This window comes from Scyliorhinus torazame, chromosome 13 (assembly GCF_047496885.1).
Source record: "Scyliorhinus torazame isolate Kashiwa2021f chromosome 13, sScyTor2.1, whole genome shotgun sequence".
NCBI classification, from domain to species: domain Eukaryota; kingdom Metazoa; phylum Chordata; class Chondrichthyes; order Carcharhiniformes; family Scyliorhinidae; genus Scyliorhinus; species Scyliorhinus torazame.
In genome coordinates, this window is record NC_092719.1 from 110,642,874 (window position 1) to 110,657,779 (window position 14,906).

Below are 14,906 nucleotides of genomic sequence, written 5' to 3' on the forward strand. Positions count from 1 at the left end.
GGCAGATGAAGGGGTGTGTCTAAGGGTGAGGGGGTGCATTGAAAAATACTTGGAACTCAATGATAACGGGGAGGTCCAGGTGGGAGTGGTCTGGGAGGCGCTGAAGGCAGTGGTTAGAGGGGAGCTGATATCAATAAGGGCACATAAAGGAAAGCAGGAGAGTAGGGAACGGGAGCGGTTGCTGCAAGAACTTCTGAGGGTGGACAGGCAATATGCGGAGGCACCGGAGGAGGGACTGTACAGGGAAAGGCAAAGGTTACACGTAGAATTTGACTTGCTGACAACGGGTACTGCAGAAGCACAGTGGAGGAAGGCACAGGGTGTACAGTATGAGTATGGGGAGAAGGCGAGCAGGTTGCTGGCCCATCAATTGAGGAAAAGGGGAGCAGCGAGGGAAATAGGGGGAGTGAGGGATGAGGAAGGAGAGATAGAGCGGGGAGCAGAGAGAGTGAATGGAGTGTTCAAGGCATTCCATAAAAGATTATACGAAGCTCGGCCCCCGGATGGGAAGGAGAGAATGATGTGCTTCCTGGACCGGCTGGAATTTCCTAAGGTGGAGGAGCAGGAGAGGATGGGACTGGGAGCACAGATCGAGATAGAGGAAGTAGTGAAAGGAATTAGGAGTATGCAGGCGGGGAAGGCTCCGGGACCGGATGGATTTCCAGTCGAATTTTATAGGAAATATGTGGACTTGCTTGCCCCGATACTGATGAGAACCTTTAATGAGGCGAAGGAAAGGGGACAGCTGCCCTCGACTATGTCGGAGGCAACGATATCGCTTCTCCTAAAGAAGGAAAAAGACCCGCTGCAATGCGGGTCCTATAGACCTATTTCCCACCTAAATGTAGACGCTAAGATTCTGGCCAAGGTAATGGCAATGAGGATAGAGGATTGTGTCCCGGGGGTAGTCCATGAGGACCAAACTGGGTTTGTGAAGGGGAGACAGCTGAATACGAATATACGGAGGCTGCTAGGGGTAATGATGATGCCCCCACCAGAGGGGGAAGCGGAGATAGTGGTGGCGATGGATGTCGAGAAAGCATTTGATAGAGTGGAGTGGGATTATTTGTGGGAGGTGTTGAGGAGATTTGGCTTTGGAGATGAGTATATTAGATGGGTACAGCTGCTGTATAGGGCCCCGATGACGAGCGTGGTCACGAACGGACGTGGGTCTGCGTATTTTCGGCTCCATAGAGGGACGAGGCAGGGATGTCCTCTGTCCCCATTATTGTTTGCACTGGCGATTGAGCCCCTGGCAATAGCATTGAGGGGTTCCAGGAAGTGGAGGGGAGTACTCAGGGGAGGAGAGGAACACCGGGTATCTCTTTACGCGGACGATTTATTGGTGTATGTGGAGGACCCGGCGGAGGGGATGCCAGAGATAATGCGGATACTTGGGGAGTTTGGAGAATTTTCAGGATATAAGCTGAACATGGGGAAAAGTGAGCTGTTTGTGGTGCATCCAGGGGAGCAGAGCAGAGAAATAGAGGACTTACCGCTGAGGAAGGTAACAAGGGACTTTCGCTACTTGGGGATCCAGATAGCCAAGAATTGGGGTACATTGCATAGGTTAAACTTAACGCGGTTGGTGGAACAGATGGAGGAGGACTTCAAGAGATGGGACATGGTATCCCTGTCACTGGCAGGGAGGGTACAAGCGGTTAAAATGGTGGTCCTCCCGAGATTCCTCTTTGTGTTTCAGTGCCTCCCGGTGGTGATCACGAAGGCTTTTTTCAAAAGAATTGAGAAGAGTATCATGAGTTGTGTGTGGGCCGGGAAGACCCCGAGAGTGAGGAAGGGATTTTTGCAGCGTAGTAGGGATAGGGGGGGGCTGGCGCTACCGAGCCTGAGTGAGTACTACTGGGCCGCCAACATCTCAATGGTATGTAAGAAGGATGGGAGAAGAGGAGGGAGCGGCATGGAAGAGATTGGAGAAGGCGTCCTGTAGGGGTACTTGCCTACAAGCCATGGTGACGGCGCCGTTGCCGTTCTCACCGAAGAAATACACCACAAGCCCGGTGGTGGTGGCTACTCTGAAAATTTGGGGGCAATGGAGACGGCATAGGGGAAAGACGGGAGCCTTGGTGTGGTCCCCGATAAGAAATAATCATAGGTTTGCTCCGGGGAGAATGGATGGGGGATTTGGAACATGGCAAAGAGCAGGAGTAACACAATTGAGAGATCTGTTTGTAGATGGGACGTTTGCAAGTCTGGGAGCGCTGACCGAAAAATATGGGTTGCCCCAAGGGAATGCATTCCGGTATATGCAACTGAGGGCTTTTACGAGGCAACAGGTGAGGGAATTCCTGCAGCTCCCGACGCAGGAGGTGCAGGACAGAGTGATCTCAAAGACATGGGTGGGGGACGGTAAGGTGTCAGACATATATAGGGAGATGAGAGACAGGGGGAGATTATGGTAGACGAGCTGAAAGGGAAATGGGAAGAAGAGCTGGGGGAGGAGATTGAGGAGGGGCTGTGGGCTGATGCCCTAAGTAGGGTAAACTCATCGTCCTCGTGTGCCAGGCTAGGCCTGATACAATTTAAGGTGTTACACAGGGCGCATATGACTGGAACACGGCTTAGCAAATGTTTTGGAGTAGAGGATAGGTGTGCGAGATGCTCGAAAAGCCCAGCGAATCACACCCACATGTTCTGGTCATGTCCGGCACTACAGGGGTTTTGGGTGGGGGTGACAAAGGTGCTTTCGAAGGTAGTGGGGGTCCAGGTCGAACCAAGCTGGGGGTTGGCTATATTTGAGGTTGCAGAAGAGCTGGGAGTGCAGGAGGCGAGAGAGGCTGATGTTTTGGCCTTTGCGTCCCTAGTAGCCCGGCGCAGGATACTGTTGATGTGGAAGGAAGCCAAGCCCCCAGGTGTGGAGACCTGGATAAATGACATGGCAGGGTTTATAAAGCTGGAACGGATTAAGTTCGTCCTAAGGGGATCGGCTCAAGGGTTCACCAGGCGGTGGCAACCGTTCGTCGAATACCTCACAGAAAGATAGAGGGAATGGACAAGAAGAAGACAGCAGCAGCAGCCCGGGGTGGGGTGGGGGGGGGTGGGGGGGGGAGGAACCAGAGGGATTCTCAGGGATGTTAATATATAAGTATAATATGTATAGGTTGTTGTTATAGATAATTGTATATTGGACTGTTAAAACATATTTTTGGAGAATATTTATCTGGGACAAGGCAGTTGCCATTTAGTTTTGTTTTTGTTTATATATTATTTATTTCTTGTTTATAAAACTGGCCATTGTTATTTATATTGTTATATTACTGTGTAAAGGATACACAATGTACTGTGATGGTTGGCCAAAAATTTTCAATAAAATATTTATTAAAAAAAAACTAATCTCAGTGAAAAATGTTGGATTTTTCATGTGAAATGTTGACTCTCAATTAAAATGCTGACTGGTAATGCTAATAGTGATTGTGATATCCTGATAAAATAGATTATTAACCTAATTGCAGCATCCTCATGTTATGTTATTGACTGTAGTTCTGCTCACTGTCATTTACCTGATATAACTTTGCTTTTTATGTTTGGACTTTCAGGATCTCAGTAACAAGGATCTGAAGCGAGATCTCTACATAGTTGCTCATGTAATACGAATAGGTAAACCCCAAAATATTTACAGCAGTCTACTGTTACGATGTTAAATGTGAAATCATTGGCAAGTCACTAGAATGGATGAACAAGGTGCAATTACTTTGAAAGTAATACTCTCAGATGGCAATTTAGTCTTCCTATACCTCCTTGACGTGTTGCAATTTTCACAGGGGTGGGGGCGGAGGCGGGGGAAACTGGCAACTGCATTTCTCCAATTAACTTGCTGTTAAACTCATTGAAGAGTGTGTTCACAGGCTGGAATGGGACAGAATTAAATTTTCAAAGATAACAGGAAGAGTGAACAGTCTGGGGCACGTTAGTGCACAGCTTTTGGCAGCACAGTGAGAAGCCATTATTTATTGGCTACAAATTTAAAATCTTGAAGTAAAAAGGAAAATTAAATCAAGGTGCTCTTGCAGTAGCAAGAATTGCCATGTCTTGAACAGAGTGGATTAGTTGCTTCCTGAGTGAGCTTTTGGGCACTTGTTCGGACTGTGAGGCACTGGCCTTCTGTTCTCCTGCCTGCTCCATTCCCCAAGGCAACGGAGAGTTCAGTTATGGCTGCTGCTTACCTTTTAAAATCACTGTCCAGACTAGTTCATGCCTTCAGGCAGCACGCATCACCACATCTCCAGCTTGCTTAAAGTATTTGCATGTTAAAATTGCATTGTGTCATGCATTGTGGGCCAGCAACAACTGTGGCTTTGGGCTCTGACTCTGGATTGAAAATCCATCCCGATAATGTAACTTAATTGTTATTTTGAAGTAATGTATTCTGAAAATTATCGTGTGGTATTTGATGCACTATCAATTACCACAAAGACGAGAGTTTATTGAGCAAAGATGTTGTGCCTCCTGTAGTTGCCACCAGAATGGCTACAGCACCGGCGAGCACACACATTTATACGGCGCCTACTGGGCGGAGCCAGCAGGCAGGGATTTACCCATGTACCTACCATGATGACTACCACATTCACCCTCTGTTTAAAAAAAAGAGTCCGGCGGGGGGGGGTGGAAAAAAGAATTACAAGTTCAGTCTGCCGGGGGCCTTGACCCTCCTCTTCAATCGCCTCAATCCTGGTGGTGACGTGGGCGCCGACTTGGTCACCTGTTACTCCGGGAGCATGTTGTTCTCGTCTTCGTCACCCCTGAGTGGAACCAATGGGAGGACTGAACCTCCTGGGGCGGGGGCTGCAGTGAGGTTCGCTGGGGGGAGGGTGGAGTGGCACAGGGGTGAAAGGCAACCGGGGGGGGGGGGGGGGGGGGCGGTGTCAGGTCGGGGGCCGTGGGTGGGGATCCAGCGGGTGCCAGGTCCCGGAGGGAGACTGTGTCCTGGCGCCCATCTGGGTGTGCCACGTAGGCGTACTGCGGGTTCGCGTGTAGGAGGTGGACCCTTTCGATCACATGGTCCGACTTATGGGTCTGCACATGCTTGCGAAGGAGGACGGGTCTAGGAACTGTCAGCCATGTTGGGAGCGAAACCCCGGAAGTGGACTTCCTGGGGAAGGCAAAGAGATGTTCATGAGGGGTCTCATTAGTCGCGGTGCAGAGGACCGATCAGATGGAGTTGAGCGCCTCAGGGAGGACCTCCTGCCAGCGGGAGACCGGGAGATTTTTAGACCGCAGGGCCAGCAGGGCGGCCTTCCAGACCGTCCCGTTCTCCCTCTCCACCTGTCCGTTTCCCCGGGGGTTGTAGCTGGTCGTCCTGCTCGAGGCGATGCCCTTGCTGAGCAGGAACTGACGCAGCTCATCACTCGTAAAAGAGGATCCCCGATCGCTGTGGATGTAGGTGGAGAAACCGAACAGTGTGAAGATGCTGTGGAGGGCTTTAATGAGCGTGCCAGAAGTCATATCGGGGCATGGGATGGCGAAAGGGAACCGGGAGTACTCATCGACCACGTTCAGAAAGTACGTGTTGCGGTCGGTGGAGGGGAGGGGCCGTTTGAAGTCCATGCTGAGGCGCTCAAAGGGGCGGGAGACCTTCACCAGGTGCGCTCGATCTGGCCGGTAGAAGTGCGGCTTGCACTCCGCGCAGACCTGGCAGTCTCTGGTGACAGTCCTGACCTCCTCAATGGAGTAGGGCAGGTTGCGGCCCTTGATGAAATGGAAGAACCGGGTGATCCCCGGGTGGCAGAGGTCATAGTGGAGAGCCCGGAGTCGGTCCACTTGTGCGCTGGCACATGTATCGCGGGATATGGCGTCAGGGGGCTCGTTGAGCTTCCCCAGGCGACACAAAATCTCGTAATTATAGGTGGAGAGCTGGATCCTCCACCTCAAGATCTTGTCGTTTTTGATCTTGCCCCACTGTGTGTTATTGAACATGAAGGCAACCGACCATTGGTCAGTGAGGAGAGTGAATCTCCTGCCGGCCAGGTAATGCCTCCAATGTCGCACAGCTTCCACAATGGCTTGGGCCTCCTTTTCGACAGAGGAGTGCCGAATTTCGGAGGCATGGAGGGTGTGGGAAAAGAAGGCCACGGGCCTGCCCGCCTGGTTGAGGGTGGCGGCCAGAGCTACGTCCGATGCATCGCTCTTGACCTGAAAGGGAAGGGACTCGTCGACCGCGTGCATCGTGGCCTTGGTGATGTCTGCCTTGATGGAGCTGAAGGCCTGGCGGGCCTCAGCCGTCAGGGGAAAAACTGTGGACTGAATGAGTGGGCAGACCTTGTCCGCATAATTAGGGACCCGCTTGGCATAGTAGGAGAAAACCCCCAGGCATCGATTCAGGGCCTTGGGGCAGTGGGGGAGTTCCATGAGGGGGCGCATGCAGTCGGGGTCGAGCCCTAGAACTCCATTTTCGTCGACATAGCCAAGGATGGCTAAGCGGTTGGTGCGGAACACCATTTCTCCTTCTTGTACGTGAGGTTAAGGAGTTTGGCGGTCTGGATGAATTTTTGGAGGTTAGCGTCATGGTCCTGCTGATCGTGGCTGCAGATGGGGATGTTACCTAGGTACGGGAAGGTGGCCCGCAGTCCGTACTGGTCAACCATTCGGTCCATCTCACGTTGGAAGACCGAGACCCCATTAGTGACGCCGAAGGGAATCCTAAGGAAGTGATAGAGGCGGCCATCTGCTTCGAAAGCAGTGTATTGGCAGTCCTCCGGGCGGATGGGGAGCTGGTGGTAGGCGGTCTTCAGGTCCACTGTGGAAAAGACCCGATACTGCTCAATCTGATTGACCATGTCAGATATGCATGGGAGGGGGTACGCGTCGAGCTGTGTGTACCAATTGATGGTCTGACTGGAGTCAATGACCATCCTGTGCTTCTCCCCAGTTTTTACTACTACCACTTGAGCTCTCCAGGGGCTGTTGCTGGCCTCAATGACCCCTTCCCGCAGAAGCCGTTGGACCTATGACCTGATGAAGGTCCTGTCCTGGGCACTGTACCGTCTGCTCCTGGTGGCGACGGGTTTGCATTCCGGGGTGAGGTTCGCAAACAAGGAAGGTGGATCGACCTTAAGGGTTATGAGGCTGCATATTGTGAGGGGGGTAGGGGTCCGCCGAATTTTAAGGTTAAGCTTTGGAGGTGGCACTGGAAGTCCAGGCCGAGTAACAGGGCAGCGCAGAGGTGGGGGAGGACATAGAGCCGGAAGTTGCTAAACTCTACGCCTTGGACGGTGAGGGTCGCGATGCAGTACCCCCCATTTCCACAGAATGGGATCTGGAGGCCAGGGAGATTTTCTGGGAAACTGGGTGTACCGCGAGGGAGCAGCGCCTTACCATCGTGGGGTGGATGAAGCTCTCTGTGCTCCCGGAGTCAAAAAGGCAGGTTGTTTCGTGCCCATCGATTTTCACCGTTCGTTGTTGCGGTTGCAAGGTTGCGGGGCCGGGACTGATCCATGGTGATCGAGGCAAGCTGCGGCAGATGCTGGGAGGTCCCGGGCTGATCAGCGGTGGTGGACGTTGCGGCAGGCGATGAACGGCCAGACGAGCAAGGGTCCTGAGGCGCCATCCAAAATGGAGCCGAAGATGGCGGCGCCCACGGGCGCAAATGGCGGGCGGCACGGGCATCCTGGGTCGCACGTGGGGGGTTCAGGAACGCCGGGCCTGGAAACAGCGGCAACCGACCGGGCCTGGCAAACAGAAACAAAGTGTCCCTTCTTTCCACATCCATTGCAGGTCGCGCTCCGCGCAGCACTGCCGGGGGCGTTTGTTCTGCCCGCAGAAATAGCACTTGGGCCCCCCAGGCTTGCGATGAGCTTGAGTCGGCAGCTGGTGGGGCCCACGATGCCCATGATGCGCGGTCAGGGGCGTACGACTGGACATTACGGGAGGCCACTTCTAACGAGTTCGCAAGCTGCCTAATTCCCGCAAGATCAAGCGTACCCCTCTTCCAGTAGGCGCTGGCGGACATACGCAGACCTCATGCCCGTAACAAAGGCATCTCGGATTAAAAGTTCTGTGTGCTGGACTGCCGAAACTGCCTGGCAGTCACAGTTCCTCCCCAGGATGTGCAGGGCACGCTAGAAATGGTCCAGAGACTCACCGGGGAGTTGCTGTCTCGTGGACAGGAGGTGCCTGGCGTATAGTTGGTTGACTGGCCGCACGTAATGTCCCTTCAGGAGCTCCATCGCTTCGGAGCAAGTGGGCACCTCCCGGATGAGAGGAAAAATGTCGGAGCTCACCCATGAATAAAGGACTTGGAGCTCCTACGTGTCCAAGGGTTCCTCAGCGGATGTTCGGAGGTAGCTTTCGAAGCAGGCTAGCCAGTGGTCAAAAGCGGACGTAACGTTGGCTGCTTGAGGGCTCAGCTGCAAGCGATCAGGCTTGATGCGAAGTTCCATCATTTTAAAAATCTTTGCTCAATAAATTGATGCACTATCAATTACCACAAAGACGAGAGTAGTGGAATAATCGAGGTTTTATTGAGCAAAGATGTTGTGCCTCCTGTAGCTGCCACCAGACTGGCTGCGAGCACACACATTTATACGTCGCCTACTGGGCGGAGCCAGCAGGCAGGGATTTACGCATGTACTTCTATTATACGTGTCTTACCGTAATACATATAATACTGCAAGTGGTGACTACCACAGTATTGTACATTGTACTTGGTGAGAACCTGTAAAATATCATTGAGGTACCAGGTAAAAGGCCAAGCAAGGTTCATGGGTGCCTTCCCTGGGGCTCGATTTTAATGTGTTAATGGGGCACTAAGGGCCTCAAAGTGGGGTCAGTAGATTTACCGTGTGACCATGTTCTCACCATAGACATTTTGAAAAGGGCCGACCCAGGGTGACTACAGTATTCAGGAAATAGAGCTCTTGCATGTGCAATTGCTGTCCTAATGATGTAGTTACAATTTTTGGGGACTCATTGGCTGACCTTCCTCCTCAATAGCTCTGCCCATGCTCTGCCCATTCATAAAAGAAACAAGCAGGCTCAGTGGAAGTAATTCAAGGAAATCACTTGGGAAATGGCCACAAAATTTGTCACAATTGTCTTTTTCCGTAGCTAGAAGGTCCACTGCATGAGCACCTCCGTTTGACTTTCCTATTTTGTTTAAAGATTTTAAATTAGTAATCACGATAGACTGTGGGACAAGTGCTGGCAATTGGGATTCGGTAGATAGGTCAGGTGTTTTTCATGTGTCGGTGCAGACTCAATGGGCCAAAGGGCCTCTTCTGCACTGTATTTTCTGTGATCTCATAGAATTTACAGTGCAGAAGGAGGCCATTTGGCCCATCGAGTCTGTACCGGCTCTTGGAAAGAGCACCCTACCCAAGGTCAACACCTCCACCCTATCCCCATAACCCAGTAACCCCACCCAACACTAAGGGCAATTTTGGACACTAAGGGCAATTTATCATGACCAATCCACCTTACATGCACATCTTTGGACTGTGGGAGGAAACCGGAGCACCCGGAGGAAACCCACGTGCACACGGGGACGATGTGCAGACTCCGCACAGACAGTGACCTCGCCACCAGGAATTCCCCCCTGTGTAGGCGGAGAGTCTAGGAATCCCCAGAGCATACTGGTCAGGCCCGCTCATGATATGCAAACGGCGTTTACTGTACATGCAGAGTAGAATACATTAATGCCGCTGTCGAGGCACTTGAGGATTGCGATTTGGCGTGAACCTGGCATCCGCCTCAATTTCGGCATCCAAACCGATTCTCCACCCAATTGCCTTTCCCGGTTTTGCCATCGGCGGACAGAGAATCCCGCCCACAATATTTAAAAATGTGATTTTTTATAAAACAATATTTAATATATTTTAAATGTTTGAATCTCATTCGTAGGTTTGCAGAATTAGCAGTTCCAGCACAGCTTGTTGCTAGCAGGTAGTGATTATCAAGAGTTCTAAGAAAAGCGTGTTTATAACTAACCTTTCACATTAGGATTTACATTTTAGAATTTTGCATTCTCCTGTAGTGAGAAATGTGGATCCCTAATTACTGTCTATCCCTTTTAATTGTCTTTATTTTAAGCTATGAAGCCCGAATTGGGTAAAATGGACTGGGTAAATAGGTTAAATGGGAAGATGGTAGAGAAGCAGTGGCAGGCATTTAAGGAGGTATTTCATAACTCTCAACAAAGATATATTCAAATTGAAAAAGAAGGATGCACCATGCGTGGCTAACTGCGGAAGTTAAGGGTGGTGTCAAATTGGAAGAAAAGGTGTACAATGCTAGGAACACAAGTAGTAGGCCAGAGGATTGGGAAAATTTTAGCAACTAGCAAAGGATGACTAAAGAAAAATTACAAAGGAACACAAGGGGCGTCATTCTCCGACCCCCCGCCGGGTTGGAGAATCGCCGGGGGCTGCCGTGAATCCCGCCCCCGCCGGTTGCCGAAGTCTCCGGTACTGGATATTCGGCAGGGGCGGGAATCGGGCCGCGCCGGTTGGCGGGCCCCCCCGCTGGATTCTCCGGCCCGGATGGGCCGAAGTCCCGCCGATAAATTGCCTGTCCCGCCGGCGTGGATTAAACCACCTTTTGAACGGTGGGACAAGGCGGCGTGGGCGGGGTCCTGTGGCGGGGCGGTCTGGCCCCAGGGGGTGCCCCCACGGTGGCCTGGCCCGCGATTGGGGCCCACCGATCAGCGGGCGGGCCTGTACCGTGGGGGCGCTCTTTCCCTTCCGCCTCCGCCACGGTCTCCGCCATGGCGGAGGTGGAAGAGACTCCCTCCACTGCGCATGCGTGGGAAACCGTCAGCGGCCGCTGACGCTCCCGCGCATGCGCCGCCCGGGGATGTCATTTCCGCGCCAGCTGGCGGGGCGGAAATTCCTCCGGCGTCGGCCTAGCCCCTCAATGTTGGGGCTCGGCCCCCAAAGATGCGGAGCATTCCGCACCTTTGGGGCGGCGCGATGCCCGTCTGATTGGTGCCGTTTTGGGCGCCAGTCGGCGGACATCTCGCCATTACTGGAGAATTTCGCCCCAGAGAATGAGAGAAAACTAGCAAGAAATGTAAAAACAGATAGTAGTCGCTTCTACCAGTATTTTAAGAGGAAAGAATAGCCAAAGTAAGCATTGGTTCCTTAGAGAATAAGACTGGGGAATTAATAGCGGGAAATTAGGAAAAGGCCGAGTCTTTGAACAAGTACTTTATATCCATCTTCACAGTAGAAGGCACGGGAAACATTGCAAGGCTAGTGGAAAAGCATGAGGCAAAAGGAAGGGAGGAACTTAAAATAATCACAATCACCAATGAAAAAATAATGGAACTTAAGACTGACAAGTCCACTGGCTCTAACAAACTGCATCCTAGGGTCTTAAACAAAGTGGCTGCAGTGATTGTGGATGCACTAGTTGCAATCTTCCAAAATTTTCTAGATTATGGAAAAATCCTAGTGGATTAGAAAATCACAAATGTAACACCTATATTCAAGAAAGGAGGAAGTCAAAAAGCCATAGGCCATTTAGCCGAATGTCATTGGGAACATGCTAGAATCCACTATTAATTAAATAGTAGCAGATCATATGGAAAATTATCATATTAGGCTGAGTCAATGTGATTTTGTGAAAGGGAAATAATGTTTGTCAAATTTGCTAAGGCTCTGTAAAGGTGTAACAAGCAAGGTGGATAAAGGAGAACTAGTAGATCTAGTGTATTTTGATTTCCAAAAAGCATTCAGTAAGGTGCCACATAAAAGGTTACCATGCAAGTTAAGGGCTTATAATTTGTGCGGGGGAGGGGGGGCGGGTGTGGGGGGGAGAAAATGATATTTTTGCTGAGCGAGAGGACTGGCAGGAAACAGAGAGTTGATACAAATACTCCATTTGCAGGATGGCAAACTGTAACTAATGGAATACCACAGGGATCAATACTGGGCATCAGCCCTTTCTATCATATTAATATATTATTCACTTGAATGAAACGACCGATTGTAATGTAACCAAATTTTCTGTTGATACGAAGATAGATAGGAAAGCAAGTTATGAAGAGGATACAAAGAGTCTACAAAGGGTTAGAGGTAGGTTAAGTGAGTGGAAACAAAATGACAAATGGAGTATAATGTGAGAAAATTGAAATTGTCCACTTTGGCAGGAAGACAAAAGGACGGTACGGTGGCACAGTGGTTAGCACTGCTGCCTCACAGCTCCAGGGACCCGGGTTCAATTCCGGCCTCGGATGACTCAGTGTGAAGCTTGCACTTTCTCCCCGTGTCTGCGTGGGTTTCCACCGGATGCTCCGGTTTCCACCCACAGTGCAAAGATGTGCAGGTTAGATGGTTTGGCCATGCTAAATTGCCCCTTGGTGTCCAAAAGGTTGGGTGGGGTTGCTGAGTTACGGGGCTATGTTGGAGGTGTGGGCTTAAACTGGGTACTCTTTCCAAGGGCCGGTGCAAACTCGATGGGCTGAATGGCCTCCTGCACTGTAAATTCTATGATTCTATAAAAAGCAGAATTTTATTTAAATGGAGGGAGATGACAGAATGCAGCATTACAGAGGGATCTGGGTGGCCTAGTACATGAATCACAAAAAGTTAGCATGCAGATACAGCAAGTAATCAGGAAGGCAAAGAGAATGTTGACCATTATTGCGAGGGGGGTCGAGTATAAAAGTCTTGCTGCAGCTATACAGGGCATTGATGAAACAACACATAGTGTAGCATTGTGTATAGTTTTAGTCACCTTACTAAAGGAGGGACCAACTTGGATTCGTAGCAGGTCATGAATGGTTCACTGAGCCAATTCCTGGAATGAGAAGTTTGTCTTACGAGGAAATGTTGAGCAAGTTGCACCCATATTCATTCAAGTTTAGAAGAATGAGAGGCGACCTTGTTGAAACATTAAAGATTTTGAGAGGACTTGACTGGACCAGATGCTGAAAAAATGCTTCCTCTTGTGGGGAAATCTAAAATTGGGGGCCACAGTTTCAAGATAAGGGGGAATCTCCCATTTAAAGATGAGGAGGAAATGATTCTCTTGGAGGACCATTAGTTTTTCGAATTCTCTTCCCCAATGACAGTAGAGGCTGGGTCATTGAATATATTCAAGGTTGAGTTAGACAGATTTTTGATTGTCAAGGGAACCAAGGGTTATGGGGGCAAGCAAGAAAGTGGAGTTAATGATCACCCATGATTTAATTGAATGGCAGAATAGGCTTGAGGGGCCTAGTGACCTACTCCTGCTTCTATTTGTTCTTTATTGTGTTCACCTTTCCCTGTGTTCTTGTAAGGTCGGATGTTATCCAATGATTCGAAAAAAGGCCCTCCTCACGTCCAGTACCGACGTCCGTATGGTTGTGCAGTGCTGAGTATGATGGATGTTCTGCCGTCAATTGCCGAACTCCGAGAGGAAAAGGATTTTGTGCTGAAAGTTTACATGTAAGTGAAGTATGTTTGGTATTACGGAGAGTTTGACTGAAAAACTGCTTGTCTAGGAAAATGCAGGGTTCTGATTGTGATAAAGAATGTGTATATTGTGCTGCACAAGGCATTGTAGTTGTGTGGGTCAGGTTAGATGGATCAGAAGATGTTTTCCTGTCGGTTCTTATTAGGGTGTATGGTTGTTTACAACAGATATAATTCTTCTGAATCATTTAACATGTTATTCAATTTTCACTAAATGTTTATCATTAATTGTTAGAGAATATTGTCATGTGAGGGTACCTTTAAGACATGGATGTTTAAGCAATGTACCTTTACGAAAACAGTGATGTCAGAGAGTGGGTGGAACTGGGCTTTAGGTCAGCCATTTTGGCAGGTTTTTAGTTTCAGTTTAAAAACAGCTTGTGTGCGTCTGTGTGTTTCCAGAGAGCTGCAAGTTTGAAAAGAGCTTGGGAGTGTCTGTGTTTGCAGGGAGCTGGACCTCTGACATAAAAGACCATCTCTGGATCATTTGGGTGATTTAAACTTATAATAGTGAAGCCTTTAACCTGATGTGATTTTGTTTAAAGGTGTTAAGTCTCTTGGAAGTTTGAAGGAACATTTTAAGGAATGATTTACTGTTGCAATATTTTCTGAGTTATCTTTGAAGTAAGGGGTGTTAAGAGATCCAATGTTTATTTAAGATGTTAAGTTGAGTTCATGGAATAAACAGTATTTTGTGTTTAAAAACCCACGTGTCCATAATTGTAATCCCACGACCTAGGGAAAAAGCCATGTGCTAGGAAAAGCAACAAATACATTAAAGGGAGAGGTTGGTTGAACTCCATGATACATTTTGGGGTTCTGAAAACACCTCGCCCATAACAATATAAAGTATCAAGTATTTTTTAAATTTGTTCATGGATAGTGGATATCCCTGTTCAGGCAGCATTCTTAATTGACCTTGAGAAAGTATTGGTGAACCACCTTCTTTAACTGTTGCTGTTGTTGTGGCGTAGGCACACTCACAGTGCTGTTTGGGCGGGGGTTTCAGGATTTTGAAGTAACAAAGACGATACAGTAACATTGGAAATAAGAGCAGGAGTGGTCCATTTGCACCTGAAGCCTGCCCCACCATTCAATTAGATTTTCAATCTCAGTGCTATTTTCCTGTACTATCCCATGTCCCTTGTTATCCTTACTATCTAGGAATATGGTGATCTCTGTCTTGAATATACTCAATACTAAATCTCCAGAACCCGCTGGAGATTCACCTCCCTCTGAGTGAAGAAATTCCTCCGCATCTCAGACCTAAATGGCCTACCAATTATTCTGAGACTGTGTGCCCTGATTCTAGAACATCCACCCCCACCCAGTCAGGGTAAACATCCTGTCGGGCTCTGTAAGAATATTCTACATTTCAGTGAGATCACCTCTCATTCCACTAAGCTCTAGAGAATACAGGCCCAGTTACCTCAGTCTCTCCTCATATGAAAATCCCACCATCCCAGGGAACCTTCACTGAACGCCCTCTAAGGCACG

At 49.5% G+C, this 14,906-nt stretch overlaps 1 protein-coding gene across 8 annotated transcripts in view; it reads left to right on the plus strand.

Annotated features, from left to right (window-relative positions):
• dock3 (dedicator of cytokinesis 3) overlaps positions 1 to 14,906 on the plus strand; it is a 1,587,592-nt gene that overhangs the window by 656,537 nt on the left and 916,149 nt on the right. For all 8 annotated transcript variants that reach the window (XM_072472048.1, XM_072472049.1, XM_072472047.1 and 5 more), the window contains 2 exons: positions 3,555 to 3,615; positions 13,235 to 13,382. In XM_072472048.1, coding sequence (XP_072328149.1) covers positions 3,555 to 3,615; positions 13,235 to 13,382 — 209 coding nt within the window. The remainder of the gene's footprint in view (positions 1 to 3,554; positions 3,616 to 13,234; positions 13,383 to 14,906) is intronic.